The sequence below is a fragment of the Grus americana genome, chromosome 6, assembly GCF_028858705.1.
Source record: "Grus americana isolate bGruAme1 chromosome 6, bGruAme1.mat, whole genome shotgun sequence".
NCBI lineage: Eukaryota > Metazoa > Chordata > Aves > Gruiformes > Gruidae > Grus > Grus americana.
This window is the reverse complement of record NC_072857.1, coordinates 40,987,436-41,009,272: the sequence shown is the minus strand read 5'-3', so window position 1 is coordinate 41,009,272 and position 21,837 is coordinate 40,987,436. Positions and strand designations below refer to the sequence as shown.

The 21,837-nt window shown below is 41.4% G+C and overlaps 1 protein-coding gene across 10 annotated transcripts in view; it reads left to right on the top strand.

Annotated features, from left to right (window-relative positions):
* Window positions 1-21,837, top strand: part of AGAP1 (ArfGAP with GTPase domain, ankyrin repeat and PH domain 1) — a 379,248-nt gene that overhangs the window by 114,445 nt on the left and 242,966 nt on the right. For 5 of the 10 annotated variants that reach the window (XM_054830061.1, XM_054830058.1, XM_054830060.1 and 2 more), the window contains exons 2-4: window positions 2,503-2,561; window positions 8,077-8,164; window positions 8,879-8,890. In XM_054830061.1, the coding sequence (XP_054686036.1) occupies window positions 2,503-2,561; window positions 8,077-8,164; window positions 8,879-8,890 (159 nt within the window). The remainder of the gene's footprint in view (window positions 1-2,502; window positions 2,562-8,076; window positions 8,165-8,878; window positions 8,891-21,837) is intronic. The other 5 variants (XM_054830062.1, XM_054830063.1, XM_054830064.1 and 2 more) reach the window with 1 other exon arrangement.

Sequence of the window (21,837 nt, the reverse complement as noted above, 5' to 3'; positions counted from 1 at the left end):
CGCTTTTGACTCAGGAAGTCATTGAACTCAATTGCTGTTGGTCTGCAGGAAAAATATATTCTTCTGCAAGTGTCTCCTCTTCTTTAGTAAGTGTCATCTACTGGTCTCTGCTGTAGTAAAAAGGCGCTGCCATAGCTGAATCTTTGGCTTGACCTGGGGCAGCCTTTTTTATAGGCTGATGAGGTAGTTTCTAAGCAATGCGGTAAATAATGTGTATTACGGCTGCACTGAATTACTTAAAAAGGAGGAATGTTTTTGGAGAAGAGGATTGCAACAGCTCTTGAGACATGCATTTTTTTCTCTTCGCCCAGAGTCTCAAAGCACAGTTCATCCTTTGCCATCCTCTCTGTCTTCATCTTTCCCCTTCTTGGCTTGGAGCTGTTGTTTGGTCTGAGACTGATGATGTCTGACAAATGCTTGCCTGCTCCTTCAGTGTAAGCAGCTCTTTCCAAGCTCAGGATGAGGTGCTGTTCATTTTCACCACTTCGTGGTACTTCAAGTCATTGTTACCTGTTGAAGTGTAATGTTTAGCTCCAAAACGCTTAGTTTGCTTTTCCCAAGCATGTTTAGTAATCCTTGGGTTTCCTTCTATGGTAAGAAATGCTGAGATGATCATGGAGGAAAAAAGAAAAATACTTATAAGCAGTTTTTGCTTTCTTAAACCTTTACTAGGTAAACCAGAATTGACAAGCATTGGGTTGGTGGAAAATGATTTGTATGCTGCTTCGCGGTCAGGCCTGACTGCCACAAGAGACTTGTTTTAACTGATGTACCGCCCCATCCGATGTAGGTGTAAACCTGGGCTTTCAGGGTCTGATCATCTCCGATGACTTCAAATTGTGCAACAGGAGCCTAATGACCATAATGTCTTCTCTTGCAGCTGGAATACCAAAAGGTTAACCCAAGTCTTCAGATCATCTTAATCTAAGCCTTTGATTTTCCTCTTCCTTGCAGTGAGCGAGTGGGAGGCAGCTCAAGATTGTAGTGAACCCAACCACTTATTTTTTTCAAAGCGTTTTCCTGTAAATACACGTCCTGCTAGTACACACAAGCTTCTATTTGTAGCTGAAATGTAAAGCGATGTGATAAATAAAGATGGAGAAAGCTTCCAAACTCACGGCTAATATATCTTTGCGATATTGAGGAAAATTAATGCATTTAGTGAGGACTAGAGATACAATGCAAAATACGAGTTTGCTTTGAGGTAGTTTTTAGTTAGGCACTGGGAAAGCTTGCTTACAGCTGACAGTTTCTTAAGTTAGTGAAGATACCACCTGGGGTGGTAAATTACTTCCAGGTTTTTTTTATTTTCTGGATCAAAAGCTACAATGAAATAGCCTTCTCCTTTTCTGGACTGGTGTGTCGGAGGGGAAGCAATGACTTGCAAAACCTTTGCTTGCTTATGGACAGCGTGGTCAGGCGTAACTTTTCACCTGTTATTTCCTGCAGCGCTGGGAATTGGCTCTGTAACACCGGGACTACCTCAGCGTTGTTTAATTACTGTGGAGTTGCATCGAATCTGCTTGGTAGGAGTATTCTGTGCGTGCGACAGAATGGTTTGCATGGTTTTGGAGAGATTTAAATCAGGATTCAGAGTAATGCTGCTTGGATTTGTAACAGAAACGTCACGATCTGTTTGCTTTCAGTTGACTAGACCTTTACAGAAGGAACGACGTGATAAATGTTTTTGGAGGTTGAAAAATGGAGCCTTATTTCTCTTTTTTTTGGGTATGGAATTGTTAACGAGGTTGGACCCGGGTGCAGCCCTAAGGACTTCATGTCTTTTGGGAACAACGATGAACATAACTCGGCAGCGTTCCCAAAAATCAACCCCCTCCTGCCCTCAGTTGTTCTTATTTAATTTGATAGTAAATGGTTCTGTGGTTTATTTCTGTCTAGAATGTGCTACTAAAAAATAGCACGTTTCTAGAATAAACAGATATTCTCCCTTACCTGGGCAGGGATGTTACCACCGACGCTGGTAGTTGCAGTTGTTGACATGAAGTATGATGTGCAGTGAAAAAAATAGCATGTTTTTAGAACAGGCAAATGTTCTCGTTTACCTGGGTGGAGAAGTTAGTGCCGATGGTGGCAGTCAACCGCAGTTGTTGACGTTGAGCATGATGAGCGGTCCAAGGGTTTTCTCATAGAGAAGAAATGTGCGGTGGTGGATGGGAAGCAGTTTAACCCCGTACAGGCTGGAAGAGTCTTTTCATGACGCCGAAGGTCTGGTGTTGGTTTGAGCTTGGTAATGCCAGTGGAGATGACAGAGCCAGTCTATGCTACAGAGAGTGCATCCGTTCTGGAGAATGATAATTTCTGGTATTCTTGGATTTTTGTCTAATTTATCCAAACCCCTATGTTTTTCATGTTGGACTGTCAGTCTTGTAAGAATGAGTGTGACTTTTGGCCTCATGTACCCAAAGCCTTAGCATGAAATTCTGTGTGGCAGACTGTGAAACGTCGTTGTACTGATTTTCTGAATGTTGTCCACTTTTGCAGATGCCTTTGTAAATAGCCAGGAATGGACACTAAGCCGATCTGTACCAGAACTGAAAGTGGTGAGTTTATATTTATTTCTGTCTCTGAAAAACATCCTGACAATGTTTTGCGACAATGTTAAGTGAAAAATCTTCGAAGCTTCATTAAATCTACTGTTGGGGGAAAAAAACGCACAGAAAGCAATTTTAAGAAGTAAAGCATTTTTCTTCAACAAACTATCTTTATGAAGTTTGTTTATCTTCTATTTTTATAATCATGTTTCAAAGATCTATTTGTATTTTATTGCTGTTTGGGCTTGTTTGGCTGCATGAACCAGCAACCTAGGGTGACCTTCTTGGTAGGGAAGCCTTACGCTTCTTTAAGAGGAGAAGTGGAACTTAGCAGGCGATATGTAAAGCTCCTTTTATCTCACTATAATATTTTTTCCACAATTTCTTAAAGGACCAAAGGTCTTTTCTCCCTCAAAAGAATTTAACTAACTTTATATTGAATTAAAAAAAAAAAAAACCACAAAAAAAAATTTTGGATGTTCATATAGTGAATCAAAACCTACCTTTTACTATAAGAATGAACAGTGATTTAACAGCTGCTTACGGTAAGTTTTCCCTTGGCTGAGGCATTTTCCATATAGGTGGAAGAAAAGGCAAAAATAACACAGAGGCAGATTGGGGAAATTTCCCAGATTTGCCCTTTAGGCGTTACGAAGATGGAGGCTGGAGATGAAGGCTGAAACCTCCTCGTAGTGGGTATCAAACCAGCAGCACGGAGTTGTTGAGGCCGGATCGCTGCGATGTTTACCACGTTGGAAGTCCAGATTTAATTAAACACAATCAATTTCTCAAACCCTACGAAATGAGTGTGGTACCCCAGATGCAGAACTTGGTATAATGCCTTTGGTGTTGTTATGGTCTGTGCTCAGCTCCCGTTGTCTGGCTGTAACTGGGCGAGCTGCTCCAATCCGAACACCCGTTTGGTGAGTGGCGAAGTGAATCGGGCAAAAGCATCTGAACTTGAGAATGGGTGGCTGGGGCCGTGCTTCACTAGCCCGCTTCTTGTGCGGTAAATGCCTTTTTCCAAATCTGATTTGATAGTAGTGTTTACGGGTGTGAGAGAAAGCATAGGTCAGACTTAGCATGAGAAATGCACTTACTCAAAATGACATTTTAATTGAAACAGCTTCCCCGTGACTACAGTTATGTTTCTGTTTTGGTTTCAGCAACGCACAAGGTAAGCGAAAGAAATACAGTAGTCAGTGGATGTAACTATAATACAAGAAGGGCCTGCAGAGGATCACCAGATTCAGTTTAACTGATGGTGTGATTTGGAAGACAAGTATCTCCCTAAATACCTTGCAGAATAAAATACTAAGAATTTAGGACTGGAAGGTGTTGGTTGGATAGGAGTCCAGTCCACTGTGGCATTAGCTAGCTTATGCTGGGGAGGATCTACAGAGGGTTTCCATGCTCATCCCTTCCTCTTAGCCCTACTAATTCACAACACCCACCAATAAACTTCGGGCTTGCGGGTGAGGCTGAAGCTGCAATTACTACGTGTTATAAGGCAGAATGTAATTGCCGAGCGTTGGGTGATGGTCTCGGGGTATGGGTGTTTCTGTGGTACCACGGCTGCGTTTTGTGGATACGTGCCTGGGGTATCTTGCCCCCGTGTTGTCTGAACCAGTGGTAGGAAAATAAATTCCTGCTGTGTGGCTGCTGTAGAGAATTGAATTTAAGTGGTCAGCACGAGTGAGCTGTCCAAGGCTTCAGTTTGTATAATCCTGGCTAAAAGCAGAACTCTTACCATTACAGAAATAATAATTTGATTATACCACTGCAAATTACTGAAGCTAGCAGGACCAGCTGTGGCTGTGAACTTGTGTTCCAGCAGAAAGGGCAAATTAGGAGCTCCGTCTGAAACCTGCTCTGCCTTTCCTACGCGTGTGCCCTGGGATGGAGCTGGTGCAGGGACGAGTCCCTGTGTCGGTCCCCTGCTTCCAGCCTCAGCGTCGGCTCTCGCTTATGGCTGAGGAAGGGAAGGGCGACGTTAAAAGCCAAACCTGCCTCTTCCGCCACAGCACCATCGCTCCGTTCACCACTAAGGATGACTGTGGATGTGGTGTGCAGGAGAGGATGGTTAGTAGCTCCCTGGGAGAGATTGTCCTCTCTGTAAAGGCTGGGATGTCCTCAAATTGAGGTGGTGGTTTGATTTTTTTTTTATCTTTTTTAATTTATCTTTTTATAGCAGCTGTTGTTATAACCTTAGACCCTACAGAAGTTTAAGGGCAATAGGAATGGACTCCGGGAGAGCAGAGGAGGCACGCAAGGCTGCCGTAAAGAAAAGCCGATGGATGTATTTTTCAACATACTTCTGAGGAAAGAATACCGGTCTTTCCCTCTGCCTCCTTTTTTAACGATACACGCTGGGCTTGATTTCTTTCCCGTTTTCAGAAGGATGTCGCTTTCTGCTGATCAGACACCACCACTTACGGATGTTGATGCTTCTGTTATGGCCAAGAGAGTGCTTGGCCAGCTGGTGAGACCAGTTCCTTTCCCGAGCGATGGTGGTGTTCCTTGATCCCGTTATCCAAATGTAAAATAAGGATGCGTTAGGCAGGATAAATATGAGATCTTTTTGGACAAAATAATTTGTTCCAAAAAAAATATGCAAAGCGCAGTCAGGCTTCTGTGCTGGACAGCTTTAAAATGCCAAACGCCGTCAATACCTTTACGCGTTTTTACAAACAGGCTTTAGTAGGACATGGGCATAGTGGTTTGGATTTATTTTACAGAGTGGCTGGCACATGCAAATACGTGATTCAGTGTTGCACAAATCATAACTGACAGAGCATTGTGTTGTAGCCTTGTTAGCTGAATTTTCTTGTTTCTGATCTGGGGTAGGGTGGTATTTTTGTTCCGTAACATGCTTGGCATAGCTTTATGCATTTCATACGTATCCATAAATAAATAGAAATGACTCACATTTGTTTGTTTATAAAATACGGGAGACAGGAATATGACTACTGTAAAAACATGCTGGCATACTTGTCATACTGTGGGGGATCATTCCTTAAAACAAGTACTAATCCTGATGAAGACAGAAATTGTATTAAAAGGCAGATTTTTCCAGTCTAAGGTTTGTTGCTCCTGGTTTTCAGAGGTTAGTAGTGTGCAGAGACCCGGAGCAGTAATGCCAAGCACTGCAACGAACAACAGAAGGCTGATCCTGCTAGATTTTAATTTCATGTCCTGGTTTTGTGTCTGGTAGAAGAGATGGGTGCCTTGTCTCTTCAAATCAGGCGCTGAGGTGAGATCTGAAGGAATCCTCTCTCGTACCAGATGAGGAGGAGGATGCAGATGTCTCCTGAAGGATTTCTGCAGTAATTGTCTAGGGAGAAAATAAAGCCGTGCTGCAAATGCAGATTTTATAGTCAGGTTTGAGGACCCTTGCTTTGGGTTCCTGTGATGTTTGAGAAGTTAATAGTAGTACTCAAACAGAAAACTGTGTTAATGCTTTTTGCATGTTCACTTTTTTCACCGTTTAAGCTCTTAAAGAACTTTTGTCAGTTCAGTGAGTAGTTTGAAACTGATTTATAATAGAAATCCAGGAACTTCTCTATTAAGAAACAAATATTCTGATCAAGAAAATCAGTCCTGCATTATCTTTAATAATTTTTTGCTCTCAATCTTGAGACAACGCATGGAAATAAATAAGAGGAGAAAGAGGGAGGAAACGCACTGGCTTTCTTTGAGGATCGTGCATGGTTTTTAATAAAGTATCTTAAGGGCAGAAGGTTCTAGTTTATACTATATGAGTTAGTGAAGTAGTTTCTTAATTGAAACCGTAGCACTAGGCCAGCGTGGGATCTGGTGTCGTCTTTTCCCTGCCTATCCTGCCCCTCACACCCAAGTTACGTCATGGTTTATTCTTGTTCGCTATTACTTTTGAAATCTGTTTTGGGGTTCTTGGGGGGGTTTTTTCCCCTCCACTGTAGCCCACACCGTTGGTCATGCTGAAGGGCGATGCAAGACTGCCTGCCGTTTACTCTCGGCCTAAGTTGCTGCTTTAATCTGAGCTGTTCTTGCACATCAGTTGTAGAGGGAAAGTGGGCATCCTTTGCAGCACCGTTACCCTTCTCTTAACTGAAAGTTGTTCAGGGTTGTAAAGAATAAATAACTGTTCGTCCCTTCCCCCTTGAACTCCAGAACTGTCGTTGGGTTAGTTTAAGGTGGCACCACTCTTGGTTTAAGCAATTTTTGATCAAGAGGGTAGTTTCTTACCAATTAGGATTAAGAAGATGGAGTAGAGAATGTGCATTGTGTAACTTGTTCGTGCTGCCTGTGCCGATTTGGCAAACTCGGGCAGATCAGCAGAGTTCATCCTCTCTCCAGGGATCTCATGTTCTGAACCTTTTGGTTAGAGTCAAGATCAACACGTAAGAACAGAGTAGGCTTAGCTTTGTTGTAAAGGATGACATAAGTTCCCATCTCCTCCCCCAAAAACTGAGTAAGCACGATGACCTCAGAGTTGTGTTCAACAGGGAGATCTGAATAAGCAGATGACAAGTGAGCAAGATATTAAAAAAAGACATTTATTTGAAAGATAGAGAAGGTATGTTCTCCAGCCCCGCCTGTCCCCCAGCCTGTGCAGAGCAGGGCAGGCAGCCAGGCTTGGACCTTGCTGTGTCTCTCGGTCCGCTTTGGGTTGATGGCCGGGCCCAGGGACGGGTCGGCAGGACCTGTATTGGGCAGCACCGCAAGGCTGCAGCTGGAAAGGGGTGGCTTTTTGGAATTGTGGGAGCAATGCAGGCAGGCTCCGTAACTCCCTCGCAGCCCTTGTAGAGCAACAACAAAAAAAAGGCAAATCTTCAAGGTCTTGGTATTTGAGCACCTCTGGGAAGAAAACGCTTTTGGTGTTGGGCTGCATTCTATTACTTCTGCCTGGTTTTTAAAAAACAAATGCTAGCTAACCAGCTTAACAGCCAAAAAATCATATTTGCTTTGAGATTGAGTTGCTTCTGTTTGGTTGTCTGATGTTCCCAATGCAGATGTTTGGGCACGGACAGTTTGAGTTGTAAACTTCTTGGTAAAGTCAGGGAACTTCAGCAAGCACAAATCTGTCTGTCTATAGTCATATATATCATATGTGCGCTTCAGTAGCGAGTCAATGCGAATCACATAGTGAATAGCCTACAGAGATATTTTCCAGCATGAGAATTCAGTGATATTTTCATATTTTTCAGTAAAGAGGTGACAAGCTTGCTCTGAGCTTCAGGCGTCTTCCCTGAAGTCTATATACTGCCTGATGTTGGCACTTAACATCAGTGGCGAGCTGAATCAAGGAGCGCTACTGATATAAACTGATTTTGGTTTAAACATTTTGTCATGTATATGCTCTGCTGTAGCCTTAGGTTTTTTGACAGTTACTTTATCTGTCGACGTATTTTGGAGTGTTTCTATCGCGTGGGCTTTCTCCTCAAGCGCAGAGAAGTTATTTCTGCATTAAGATTTTGCTTGAATATTCTGGTTTTTACAGGGATTAATTGCAATTCAACTTTTTTTTCCCTTTTTTGTCCAGGGGATCGTGGGTAACTTAGCAAGTGGCAAGTCTGCACTTGTACATCGGTACCTGACTGGCACGTATGTCCAAGAGGAATCACCAGAAGGTATGTGCATATGCAAATGTCACTATTTATTTTTTTCCACAAACTACATCTTTATTCATTTTTAATCATGCAGAAATGAATCGGTAAAGAACCTAATTTGCTATTTCAATGTTTATGGAGATTTTTCCTTGAACCTTCTCCAGGCTGAGATAATATATACGATGAGTATAATTGTAGCTTTTTCATAATTACTTAGTATCCTTAAATACTTTGGCACCCAGTATGTGCCCATATGGGAAACGTCTGGTCCTGTGTTGAGAAGAGTTGACGGCTCTGAGTAGCGCTGCTGCTTTCAGTTTGGCTGTTGAAAGCCACAGTTACTGTATCTAGTACTGGATTTCTGCAAAATCGAGCCCCTTGGTTTGGGAGAATAAAAAAAAAACCAAAACACTTCACAAGCCAAAACTAAAGATGTAACTTGTTCCTTGTTTAATATATTAAATCTTTTGTCTTGAAGCTTTTTTTTTAAAAAAAAAAATGTTCTTATGCCATAGAAAATTAACTTATATGTGACAACATTGTAGTGTTTAACATTAATCCAAGTTTATAGCTTGAAATCAAAAATATCGTAGTACCTTATAGAGGTGTATCTTACACTAAACACTTTTTTGATATTTTTTTTTATCTATTCTCCTTATGAACTTTTAAATCCAACTCTGAGACACTGAATTTCTGGTTCCTTCTTTTCCTTACTGGCTGTTCCATTCTTTGCAGATATGGATGCAGGTAACTATACATTGTCTTCATGGCAGCTCTTGTTTTGAAGAGACAGACGGCAGTTTCTGTACTATAGCGTTTTCCCCTTGTTTTGTGTATCATTTTGATTTGTTTCCTTTTGATTTCAAGTCTTTAGTACATCTCACTGTTTTTGTCTCTTGCTGTAGTTGTCTTTTCAGCAATAGTTTGTAGCTTCATGCATCTACGATAACATTTGTTTCAAATTAACTCTTGGAAGCTATTAAGCATAGTACTTGACATTTTAACAGTCTTTAATTGCAGTTAAAATGGGAGGAGAGGGAAGGGGAGGGATGGACGAGGCTTTTTCTTGTGTAATTGCAGTAACAGTGAAGTCTTCCAGTTTATAAGCTTGCCTTAGATGTTTTGCTGCTTTGTAGCTAGGACTGATGGGGTGATAATTGAGCCTTGCAACAAAACTGGGTGTAGATCACATTGACGCCTGCTGCTTCTGGATGCTGATGGAGAAATGGTTATCTACTATGTGGATCCACAGAATACAAGAAATCTTCAGCAAAAATGAGTGTCTCTACAGATCTCTTTCCTCATTTCAGGAACAGAAAATATTTTGGGTTATTTTTCTTGCAAGATTGAAATGTATTGATTATTCACAGGGTGAACAGCCATCTCCTCCTAAATGATGAATATTTTAGATGCTGTTCCTTGAGAGTGTTGCCATCTGTCCTCTTTGTCTTGAAGGATTTTTATTTACAATGCTTGAGTGACGTTCCGACTGTTTTTCCTGAAAGGGTTAGATTCCAAAAGCAGCGTCAAATCATTTCTTCGCACATAAGCGTAGCTGACAAGCCTCGCTAATGACACCATTCCATTTCATTAACAGTAGAAAAACTGGAATAATTAAGAGCTCTAATTCACCTTGTAAGGAGTAGGGTCAAGATTTCTAATCAAGTTAGTATTAAAGGAAATTCAGCCCATATAAACTATCCTTAGTAAACATCTGTAGTAGTGATTTGTTAGTGTTTTCTTTCTTTCTCATCCGAGCAAAGTCCGTAGGCTGCCGTTCTATAGAAATACAGCAGCAGGGCAGATGGTTCTGTTGCATTGCGGTGCGGGACTTTTGACTTTTACATTCTGCATGGGCACACGACTTTTAAAAAATGGAGGCTAAGCGTTAGCCTTTATGTCGGAGACCAACACGGATCTTCCTCTTCTCCTTTTCTGAGGTATTGTAAATGTGCCGGATTGTTAAATTGGATAAAGAATAGCGTGTGTATCAGACGTTAAGGTGTCACATGCTTGACTAGTTAAGAAAAAAACCAAAGTTTACTGACTTTGAATGGCTTACTAACAGCAAAATTTGTCAGGCATCATATAATTAGTATCTAATTGGTAAAATGATGGATGCATACTTCATGCGAAAATGGTGATTACAAGCAGGGATGGCTATTTCTGCTATCCTTTGCCTTCTAAATTGCTACAATTACCATGAAACCTGCCCCGAATTAGACAAGTGCCAGAGCTCCTGTAGACCTTTAAGGTAGCTTCAGCTTTCCGGTAAATGAATCTGAAGTACATAAAGATGGTTTCATGTTTCCTTCACTCTTTTCTTTAAGATGAGATTTTCCTCTCACTGCCTGACACCACCTCCCTGCCAAGACGAGGGATCCATCACATTGAAGTGTAAAGCAGTTTTCTCTCATTCTCTGGCCCAACTTTTATTTCTGTTTAGAATTAATTTTGGTCTCTAGTGTTGCTATAGTATGAAAACCTTTGTTTTCCCGAAGAATAAGTTTTTGTCTTGGGAAGAAAATTGACTTTGAGACTCTTCCTTTGCGTATTTAACAGGCACGTAGCTATACTCGTGACGCGTTTTTAAATCGGGTGTATTTTGATGTCAGAAAAGAAATGATGTATTACTGTAACAAGTGGGAATTTCAGTAGTCTGGGACTTGCAGTTTTCTGCTGTAATGATACCACAAGGAAGTGATGGGAAATAGGATATTTTAGTGATTGGTGATCTTCTAAGAACCTTCCAAGTGATTGGAAGAAAAGCTACTATTAAGCAGCGTGCTGGGTTTTATACATAGCTGAAACAAGTAAGGTACGTGCAACCCGGTATCTTTTTTGCCCTGTCAAAAATTTAATTCCACCTGTAGGGACAAAATGAAGCGTGGTGTGCATGGAATTTGAGCCCAAGCACTTTGCAGACCAAGGTGAATTGAAGTTGACAGGAATAGCGAGTGTCGGGAGTATTCTGTTACTGTTGGGGGTTTTGTTTCCAAAAAGCCCCAGAGGCGTGAAACATGACTTCAAGGCTTTTGCCACATCTCTGGTTTGTCTGTGCACACCCGAACTTATGTCATGATTATTTCAGGGTGGTTTTTTTTTTTTCCAGTGAGCCTAGTAAAAATTAAAATAAAGCCGTTAAGTTGTGATCCAAGGTGTCTCAGCTGGGATGAGGAAAAAGGAATTTGGATTTTCTTTTGTCCCCACTCCACTGCCACAGTCAAGTGAGATGCTAGAACAGACGACTGATGTCAGCATGAACTACTAAATCTGTCCAGTATATCTTCTGCTTAAGAAAAGCAAGAAGGGGAGCCGAGGTCACGTTAACAAAATGCCCTTAAATTTGCAGAATAGTTGAAGTGAGAGTTAAGAAGGAAGCAGGTTCCCTGCTGAGGAAACAGAATTAAGGTGGTGGTACCTGTGCGGTACCACTGTATGGGGAAAGCCCAGTGCAAGAAAGAGGTGGCACAACTCGTTTGGCTCGATCTTTGGTAACTTTTGCAAAAGTTTGAAGGTCTCCAGTGTAGTGTATGCTTTGGAGACTGCCTTTGAAGAAACTTAAAGCATAACTTCTTTCCTGAAATTGGTAATTACCTCTCTTGCTGCTAGTTTTTGGAGAGTTGATGATCATCTATTGGCAATCTGCTCTGGCATTCAAATGAGGGACAAATGTTGTAAGTGGGTTAATAACTAAGTGTTTGGGTATATTTATTTTTTTCCCCTGTTTTTCCCTCCCCGATGGAGCAAAACTTTTTTTTTCTCTCAAAAGCATAAAGGCAGTCCAGCACCCCGACTTGTGGGAACAAATAGCTGTTGCAGTCAGTGGAGATTTCAAGTATCTGTGTGTGGAGGGACTTATCAATATAATAAAAATGAAAATGTAGGATGTGAATCTTCGCAAGTCTATTTCCTGCCTTCTAGGTTGATGATCTCTAGGCTTCCCTTGTAGTACACAGTACTAAAGAAAGGCATTGGAAGCTTTTACAGAAGGTGATTTTAGCCACTAATAGCTATCTTTTTTTATCTCTCTAATTTTTTTATCTATGGATTTTTTTTATTCCTTACGTAATAGAAGGCTATTTAATTGCCTTTGATTTCTCCTTTCCCATTTCCTTTTTGTAACTGTAGGCTGTTTTAGTTGTTTTTCTCATTGGCAGAATGGGTGGGAAGCCATTCTTATTCCCGTTGGCGTATTGCGAGTGTGACCACGCTGTAGTGTGAGTGGGGTGCAGAGATTTGCCTGCCACTTCGATCTTGTGGTGCTGCCTCTGCCGCGTCCCAGGTGAGCTACAAGCTCAGCACAGTACCACCGCACGGGGACCCTCAGCCTGTCCCTGAAGGAGAAGATGCATCAAATTTCAAGTACCAATTAATTACAGTTAGAGGTTTCTGATGTGTTAAGGGCTACGATGAATATGTTCCCCCCAGTAAGCGTGATAGAGTAAAGCCTTAATGTGCTTTCCAGAAAGCTGTGATCATTTACTTCCTTTCAAAACTTGACTTAAAAATAATTTTTAGACTATAGAAACTTTCACTGAGTAAATCTTTTCAGTACCTACAATGAACAGTGTATCATATGAGTAACAGGAATGGTCCTGAAACTTCACATTTATTATTAAAATACTAAACAAAGTGTCAACTTCAGCCTTCCCTATAAAGAAGAATGACTGTAATGAGACTGTCAGGAAAGGAAGTTGCTAGCCAGTTACCAAAACCTGTAGGAATTTCATATTGGGGGACAAATGTTTATATTTTTCGATTTATTATCTCTAGTAACTTATTTCCGTATCCTGCTACTTCAGCAGAGTGTAATTATGCAAGGAGAGTTGAGAAAGACTACTTGAAAATTTCAGCTGCTTTTGTTCAGCATCCCCTCACGAGATTTTCATCTGGCCACAGACTCTTACAAAATATGTATACAAAAAGTTCAGGCATGAATCTTTAGCCTGGATAACCTTCCAGTTGGCTTCATTCATGGAAAAGGTCTAATGCTTCACTTGCTGGGCTCTGGGATGAAACCAAGAATGGAGCTTGTTCTCCTGGGGAAAAAAAGAAAAAAAAAAAGAAAAATATCATTATTTGCTTGCATTATGTCAAATGAAATGTTCAGACAAGCCAGGCAGGAAAGGAATACTGTGTTTTGACATTCTTTATACCTGGTTGTGCTGGGAGGTTTAATAGTGCAACGGGAATCAGAGTTGGGGGTTTCAGGTTGAATAGAACAGGGGAGCTGCAGCAGAATTGGACAACTTCTTCCTTCTGTAGCACAGTGATTCTGGTCCCCTTCTGCCCGCGATTCAGTCATCGTGCAGGTTAGAAGTGTAATTCTTCCTTCTGTGAACGATCAGGTTCCTAAGGTTGCAAATCGCTTCACAGAAACTGTGAGCTATTTATTAGCTAGTTAATTTTTTTTCAAATATATAGGAATCCGAAGGCCATATTTACAACCACCAAATTTTATCTTTCCTGAGTAAAAAGAGGATGTGTCCCAGGCTCATCTGTGTGTTCTGTTCTCGGTGAGCAGGCGGGCTGCAGTGTAAATGAAGAGCAGAGAAATTTGTCCTCTGGATATGTACTTAGGTGCTTTTCCTGAAGGAAACTTTCATGCTTTTTCACTTGTGATTTCTTGGGATTCCATAAAATCTTCATCATACGTGTAAAAACTTATGCATAGCTTATATGGAGAGATTTTGCAAGAATTCCAAGTGCATACGAGTTCAAAAAAGCCACATTAACCTTGGAGTCCCACTTTGTGGTGGGGAGCTGACATTTTCCATGCTGAGTTCAAATCCTGGGTGCAGGTTTCCCAAGCTTACGCAGCGCTCCGTGGGGCAGCTGAAGCCACCAGACTATATTTTTTTTTTCTGCCTGTAAAACCGCAGACAGACGATGACTTTAGGCGTGTTTCAAAATTATCTCCTTTCAGTTCTTCATCTTCTTTTTCCTTATAGTATCAGCTGATTATTTTTATTTGGCATTTCATGCTGACATCCAGATGTAAGATAACACTTGTCTATATTTTTTTTTTTTTGATCATTTTAAAGCATTGCTGCAGTTGGCTCTCCTGGGTTTTGGGAGCCTTTCAGGCTTAGCATAAAAAAGCGTGTTTATGTATTCTGCAATCTCCCCTCTCCAGCTCTTCCCTCTCCTCGTCCCCCCGAGACCGCCTGTGCGGGTTAGCGAATTCTTTGATAAACCTCTCTGTTCTAGCCGTCACGTTGGCGACCGTTTAAAGCGTTGCACAAATAAGGAACTACGTTAATTAAAGGAAGCGGTTCAGTATTTGCTCTTTTCCTGGGGAGAAGGTGCTGAAGAAGCAGTTTCCTAGAAGGGACTTCTCTTTTAGGTTGTGTGTCTTGAGGGTCAACTGATCTTTAAGATGTTTTTAATGTATCGCACCTCGAATGTTCAAAGGTTTGGGGTCTGGAAGAGCTGTGCCCTCCTCGTAGCAGGCTCCTCTGAAGGTTGCATCCCACGTATAAAGCCGTAATTCAGATTTCTAGCCGCTATTGCAACTTTGGGCTCTTCATAGTAATAAAAGTGACTCCTGGGTCTGCGGGGCTCTCTGCACCAGTTTGGAGTTTCTGTTGCTGGAAGAGGGGCCTGCCTGCCGCTTGCTTTTTCAAATAGTACTTCTGGATGTGTTAGTAAAGCATAGCTAATGTTTAGCTCTTGATCTTTAAGCAAAATTTTAACGTGTTCTTTGAACATGTTTCTCTTTCAGCTGGTATTTGATTTCTTATGGTGGGCTTTTTTTTTCTTCCCCTTGCATTTAATGTTTTGTTGTTTGGGGAAGTTGTATCAGAAAGTAGGGTGTAGCAGTTAGCTGATTTTATTCACAATATGTTTAATTCTCAACAGGTTTTTTTTTTTTTTTTTTTTTAGTTTACTGCTATAGCAGGCTGTCACTAGATTTTCTACCCGTTTGGGGAATGACAAGGGCCTTCTACCTTGCAGATTGGCAAGATTACTACATCTCGACTAAGGGATGTCGTTCTCTTTTCTCCCTCCCACTCCCCCTTGGTTTGGAGTGATGTTAATACGAAAGGTGTTCAGTGAAATACAGATGGAAAATAGATTTTCGTACCTGTAAGATACAGTGTGCTGTTATGTAGTGACCCTTCTGTTCTCATATTTGAATTGGAATATTTGGGGAGGTAATTTAAAAAAAAAAACAAACCACCAACAAACACCAAAACCTGGGATGATGACAGTTTCTTTGTCTGGATTTCCTTAGCTGATCTCAGTATGATTTATTTTTTGTGTGTGTGTTCAGACAGATTATAGTATAATCACAGCTAGCTCAGTCCAGTTTTAACTTCAAAGTTACGATTTGTAATGTAATGCTGTAATGAAAGGACAGATATTATAGAAGCCAGCTATAAACTAAGTATAAAAAGCAAAGGGATCTTAAAAGAATAGAGAGGGGGGGGAAAAAAGCCTGAAATCCATGTTTCAGTGCTTATAGAAGTTGCGTTTTTGGCTTATCTTGGTTATGCCGCTTAGGGTTTGTTAGTGCCTATGTTAAGATCTTGTAAAATTGAACTCGTGTACAGAAATTTGGAGCAGTTGTTGGCAGGAAATAATGCAGATCTTAGATTGAAACGTAGAACGGGTTCACGTCTGGAAGTTGAAGTGTGCGATAAGCCAACTTTTAAGGAACTGCGGCAAAAAAAAAAAATAGAGCTCTGGTATTTTAAGTCACGGGGCTGACTTCGTAAGGAGCTTTGTTTGGAAAGTGGTGTTTTGGGGTGTAAACTTTTTAAACTTGAAAAGAGCGGTGATGGAAACAGGTAGGAGTGTACTAAAGTAGTATCACATCCTGCCCAAAGGAGTGGATTGCTGCTGGTTGGCTTGTGTTTGTCTCCTGCTGACTTGATAAAAATAAGCTTTTAAAATTAGTCTTGTGGCATATATACAATTAGTGGGTGTGACGTCTGTAAGCAACTGTCTGCACCTGCTGTCCATAAAATAAATGAAAAAAAAGTAAAAAACCAAGTAATAAAGGAAAAAAGCTATCATATATGCCTGATTTCCTATCTTATGAGCAGAAACAGAACCGTTGATTTAACTGCAGGCCCTTGTCACCCGACACTGTGGGGCCAGACAGGTTCTTCTGGGGGTCCTGGGCAGGATGGTGACAGCGTTACATGCGGCTGCTTGCCTTCTGAGATGGAGTCAGTTATACTGAGCAGGGGTCCTGGTCACACCCCTATAAACGTACCAATACCTTTCCCTTTCCCCTCTTCCATTTTACTACTTAAGGCATAGCTTTTAAAGTGCTTGGACGTGTTCATCAGATGAGTTTTACTGTCTGATTAAGCTGGAACATCTGACATCCATCGCCGTACCCTGATGAAATTTAAATACAGCCACGCGAAGTGGTGAGAATATGGTGCTGGCGAGAATGCTAAATACAAGGAACAAAAGCAGGAGTGCAGGAATCTTAAAATAATTTTAAATAGTGATCGCAGGATTCGGCGTACGCAGCAAGTCCAGAGTGTGGCTCAAAGAGGCTCCTGGCACTTGGGATCTTGGGGCGAACCCAAGGGATTGGGGTGACCGGTGGAGGGGGAGGTTCCTCGCAGGTTCCTACTGGTTATTTTTCCTCCCCTTTAAACTGTCAGAAATATTTTTTTTTCATGTGAACGAGCTATGAAAAAGGGCGTACTCACAACATGGAATGTATTCAGCTTTTCTTTGCTCAGTGCCAAAATTTTTGTGTATTTATGTGCGGTAGATGTCAGATGAAAACGTGTTACTTCCTCACGTTGGATTGATGGGCATCTAATATCTCGTTTGTGGAGTCATTTTGGAGATGTGAGCACTCGCGTGCAGGGCACAGGGGCTTTATCGCTGTGCAGAAAATGTTTCAGAGTTTCGCAAATTCAAGCTAGAACCTTTAACAGGACTGAAAACTCAAACCTGTTTATTGTATTTAAAAATCATATATAGGTTGATGTGTGCCTTTCTGACGAGGAAAGACAACCATAGATATTTTTTTTTTTCTTCTAGGCAGGTCTTGAATGATAGGTAGCATTCTGGTGTACTTGCTAAAAATCAATGTGGTGCTTTAAATGTGAATAGTTTTGTCTATCATGCTAAATGTTAAGTCCACATGGTACTATTTCTGCTGTGTCATGTAACTCAGTATTACCTAAACATGGTTTTTTTACGCTGTTTTTGAGCAGGTCACTACCCGTATGACTTCTGCGGGTGGGAGAATCGAGTACTAGTACTAAACCAGCCTGGTTTAATAGTTGAGTAGAGTCTCCGCTTTGTCAAGTGGATAATCAGGCACTGATTACATTGTAAGCGGGATGCCCTGAGGTGCAGGGATGCTTCCAGCCAGGAGACTCAAACCATACAAGATTTTAAATGCTCTGAGGGCAAACTGGTTTCACATGCCCGTTGGCAGCATCTGCTTTCCAGAATCCCATTCTGCTTCTCAGCTTTGCTGCCGGACTAGAGATCCCAAGGTTTATACTTAGGATTTTGGTGACTCTTGAGTAGAGTTATGTATGTCTACTTCCACTTGATACTTCTACCTGTTTATCTGGAATCATAATAAAACAGGAACTGAGAAAATGGTAAAGGTCTGTTCCTTGGCCTAAAATGGGACTAGAAGATTATTTCTTAGTACGAACCCTCCCTTCTTCTCTCTTCCTAGTCTGTTCTCTTGAATAACCACAATTCATAGGCTTATTTTTCTTACTGTGTATTTTCTAGGCAGATTTTTTTTTTTCCCAAGTACTTATGACCCCTTTCTGTTGGGTCCTTACCTGCCGCGTAATGCACCACCTTGGGCGATGCAGGGAGTTCTGGCTGAGGCTTTGCAAGCCACTGGCGACGTGGGGGCTGGGACAAGCTCTCAGCTCATCCGCAGTGCTGGCGGTTTGCCATCCCACCCCGTCTTTCTGCAGCTGGTTGGTCCTGCTTAGGTAGAGGACTCTCTATTTGTCCTTATGATGCTGCTTTTGGTTTTTCCACTCTATTTTTCTACCTTGTTATGGTCATGTTGAAGTACAATCTAGTTTTCTAATATAATTGCAGTCCCTCCTGCTTCATTATCTAGAAATTAAATAGCCTGTTACTTCCATCTTCCAGGTTATTAATAAAATACTTGCGTGAGGCTTGAAACTCCTGCAGAAACTTGCGTTGGTCTGATACTTTTTTGTCAAGACGAGCCATTTGATGAGTACCAAGTGCAGCTTACCTCTCCTTCTGCACTCACAGTAATTTTTTTTCAGACAGGACTTCTCTAATTGCCTTACAAGCAGTATGCCACTGACTGTCAGAAGCTTTATGGTGAAAATATAACATGCACTGCTCCTCTCTGAAGTCCTGTCTCCATGTAGGGAAGGAAACTTAATTGCTCAGAGGCTGGCTCTTTTTTTACTCGTTTATCTTGGTGGTTAATCCATCATTTTCTTTTCTTCTGTCTGAAACACAATATTGGATGGGAATCCCAGCCTGTTTACTGCGCTTCTGGCTTCTCCTTTTCCTTTCTCCGTGTTCTTCTAACAGAGAATCTGCTGTGGAAGTGTTCCCTGCACCAAAATTTCTAACAACTGCATTTGTGTGTAATAACATGTGGTTGGCTCAAATAAATGCTCTTTCCAGACTGGTCTGTGAAGCACCACAATTGGGGTTTTTTGTTTTCTTTAGACTCTGACAATTGCTTAAAGTTAATAGAAGCAACTGATGTCACCCTCTGATGGCTCCTCTTCATTTGCTTAGTCTGCAGTCCCAGCCAGGCAGTTCAGGACTGTGTTACTTGATCTGTTAAATGATTTTATACCTCTTGGAAATGAAACCAATATCTTTGCAGAAATGTCATTCAACATCATTTGCCATGATATGTCCTCAAGATGAACACGCACACTCCCTGTTTTCTGTCTAAACATTAATTATGGTCTCTGGTTCTATGCAACTTGAGTATCTAATGCTGTCTTGAATTGTAAGCTGTATTTTCCTGAATGCTTAAAAACTTAAAATTCAGTTGATCTCCATTCAAATCACCACTGGGTTTTGTGGACCCATCAGATCTGACCTTCTGTAGCAGCACTGCAAATATGCCAATGGATGTATCTCAAAATTAAGTTGTTAAATGTCATTGCGGCTGCTACCAAAATTCCAGCAGTAAAGGCCTCTCACCCTTCTTTTCATGGAATTACGAGATGATATATTAGTGCTTCTTTGGCAGTTTTTATCTAACGATAAGATTATCTATATGATGTAATATTGTTACATCATAGGTGTTCCATGCCTGTGGGTGTATTTTGCTTTAATTGAATATTGCTTGATACTTCAGGGAGAACTCTAACAGCCTAGCTGTAGAATCACAGAATCATTTAAGGTGGAAAAGACATTTAAGATTGAGTCCAGCTGTAAGTCTAATGCTGCCAAGGCCACCACTAACCCATGTCCCCAGGCGCCACATCTACACATCTTTTAAATCCCTCCAGGGATGGGGACTCCACCACTTCCCTGGGCAGCCTGTCCCAGGGATTGACAACCCTTTTGGTGAAGAAGTATTTCCTAATATCTAATCTAAACATCCCCTGGCACAACTTGAGGCCACTTCCTCTCATCCTGTCCCCTTACTTGGGGGAAGAGACACTAGTCCATGATTCTATCCGTGTATTTCCTAAAATATATCCTAAACCTACCTGTCGAGAAGCAGATGGTGGTGTTTGAAAAGCTCAGTCTTGGTTGCATTGTTGGTTTTTTGAGTTTTGGTTTTTAACCCAGGTACTTTGTTGGGAAGCCGGTGCAGTTATCTGCTTGCGGCTGTGGTCTTGTGTGAGAGCAGTGGTTCCCCAATCTTTGCACTTCGTGGTTACACGCTCAACCCAACTCAACCACATTTGGTTTCTGAAGTATTGTCTAGCACAATATTTGCATTAAGGAAATACCCAAAAGCTAACTTTTACGTGTGGCTGAATGATAGTTTGTGATGGCTTCTCTGCTGCTAATACCAATATGAATTGGCATCAAGTACTGAGCACAACCCGACTTGGTGAAAATTTAGTTTTAATGCTGCTTCTGTGATAATATGCTCGACTTGGTGAAAATTTAGTTTTAGTCCTTCTCGTGTAATAATATGGTTTCTTGGGAAATGCTGAGAAAAATGTTTTTAAAGTTGTTTATTTAAATAAAAATTTGGGGTAACGATGAACTGCAACACTGACATTGGTTTATGGGGCTGTAGCAGTCATTCTTTAGTGCTTCTGCAGTTGCAGAAGATCTTGTGAGCATTTTTTTTTCCCTGAGCTTAACCAACCATTTTCATGTATTTGGCCCTGAAATGATGGATGTATGTACAGAGCATAAATGACTTTTTAACGTGTTACTCAGAAGAGGAGCCAGATTCTTGCACTTTTCTGTCTTACGGAAAAAAGGAAACAATCTCTTTAAGACAACTGACCGCTGTTGTCAAAATTCACCTGTCATTGGGAATAGAAAATACAGGCTTTTACGGCTACTTCGGTCTTATTTTCGTCTCCCCGCTCCTGCCTGCCCAGCCCCATGGTTATGGCAGACATTCAGCTGCTGCGTGGGTTTGTCATGTGGCCAGCCCCCCGAATTTATCTTTCTCATATGGCCAAATAACTTCAGCCCCGTGGCAATTTGCTTGAATAAAGAGCCTGGGCGAATGCAGTCGAGCCTGGGGATACAGGATGAAAATCAGCGGTTGCTTCAGTGAGCAATTACGCAGTGAAAACAGCTATCAGCTAGAGAAGAGGCGGCCGGGCTTTCATAGCCGGGTGAAAAAAAAATCAGTGGAATTCCCTATGTAATATAAAGCTTTTGCACTATAGAGCACCTTTGGTTACAAATGTGTGCGGTATTTAAAATTGAAATTAATTTTTACTGGAGGACAGTTTCGTACCGCTGCTGATTCAAAGCACCAACCTTGTGGAATGGCGTGCGTAGAAATGAGATTAGGAAGCTTTTCTTGATTCCCTCAGCCTGGTATTCTGACTTGTGCTGGGTCTTTAACCGTGGTTGTAAATCGCTGACACACAGAATTTATTTAGCTTTATATTGATCAAAGCTGTATTTTTATCTGGAGCATTTTATAGTAGGAACCTGGCTGGATGTACATAAGAGACTAGGTGGGTTTTTTATAGGTTGCGTCAGAAGCACCGCTCTTCTGGTTTGTATGCAGGAGTAATATTTCCCTCCTTATGTGAAATGTCGGACGTGTCTGAAAATGAGTCTGTGTGAATTGATAACAATCTTGCCCTGGAAAACTGGGAATAATGCAGCGATTTATAAATACAGAGTTTTAGAGAAAATAAACCACATACTATAAAATCCTCCCAAATTAAAGCTTCCACATGGTTTCACTGATTTGTTTTTATAAAATTGCCGTGATATTTCATGAAAACAGTTTCCGGCTCCATCTGTCTGGCTGTAGAGAGTTATTTAGGTATTCGCTGGCATGTCTTTTATATGGCTTTAGAGATGGGATTGGGGCTGCAAGTAAATGTCGTTCAGCTGTTGACTGCACGCCTTGCACTCGAGCATCTTTGTGCTTTGACGTGCCTGTTAGGACGTAGCAGGAGCGATCACTCCGTCCTTCAGAGCCGTGGTCCAGGCTGCCAGTCTTGCTCTTTCGATGACCTCCCTTGGCAGGTACATATGGGAGTTGAGAAATTCCCTCATTAAAAAGCTGCGTGTGT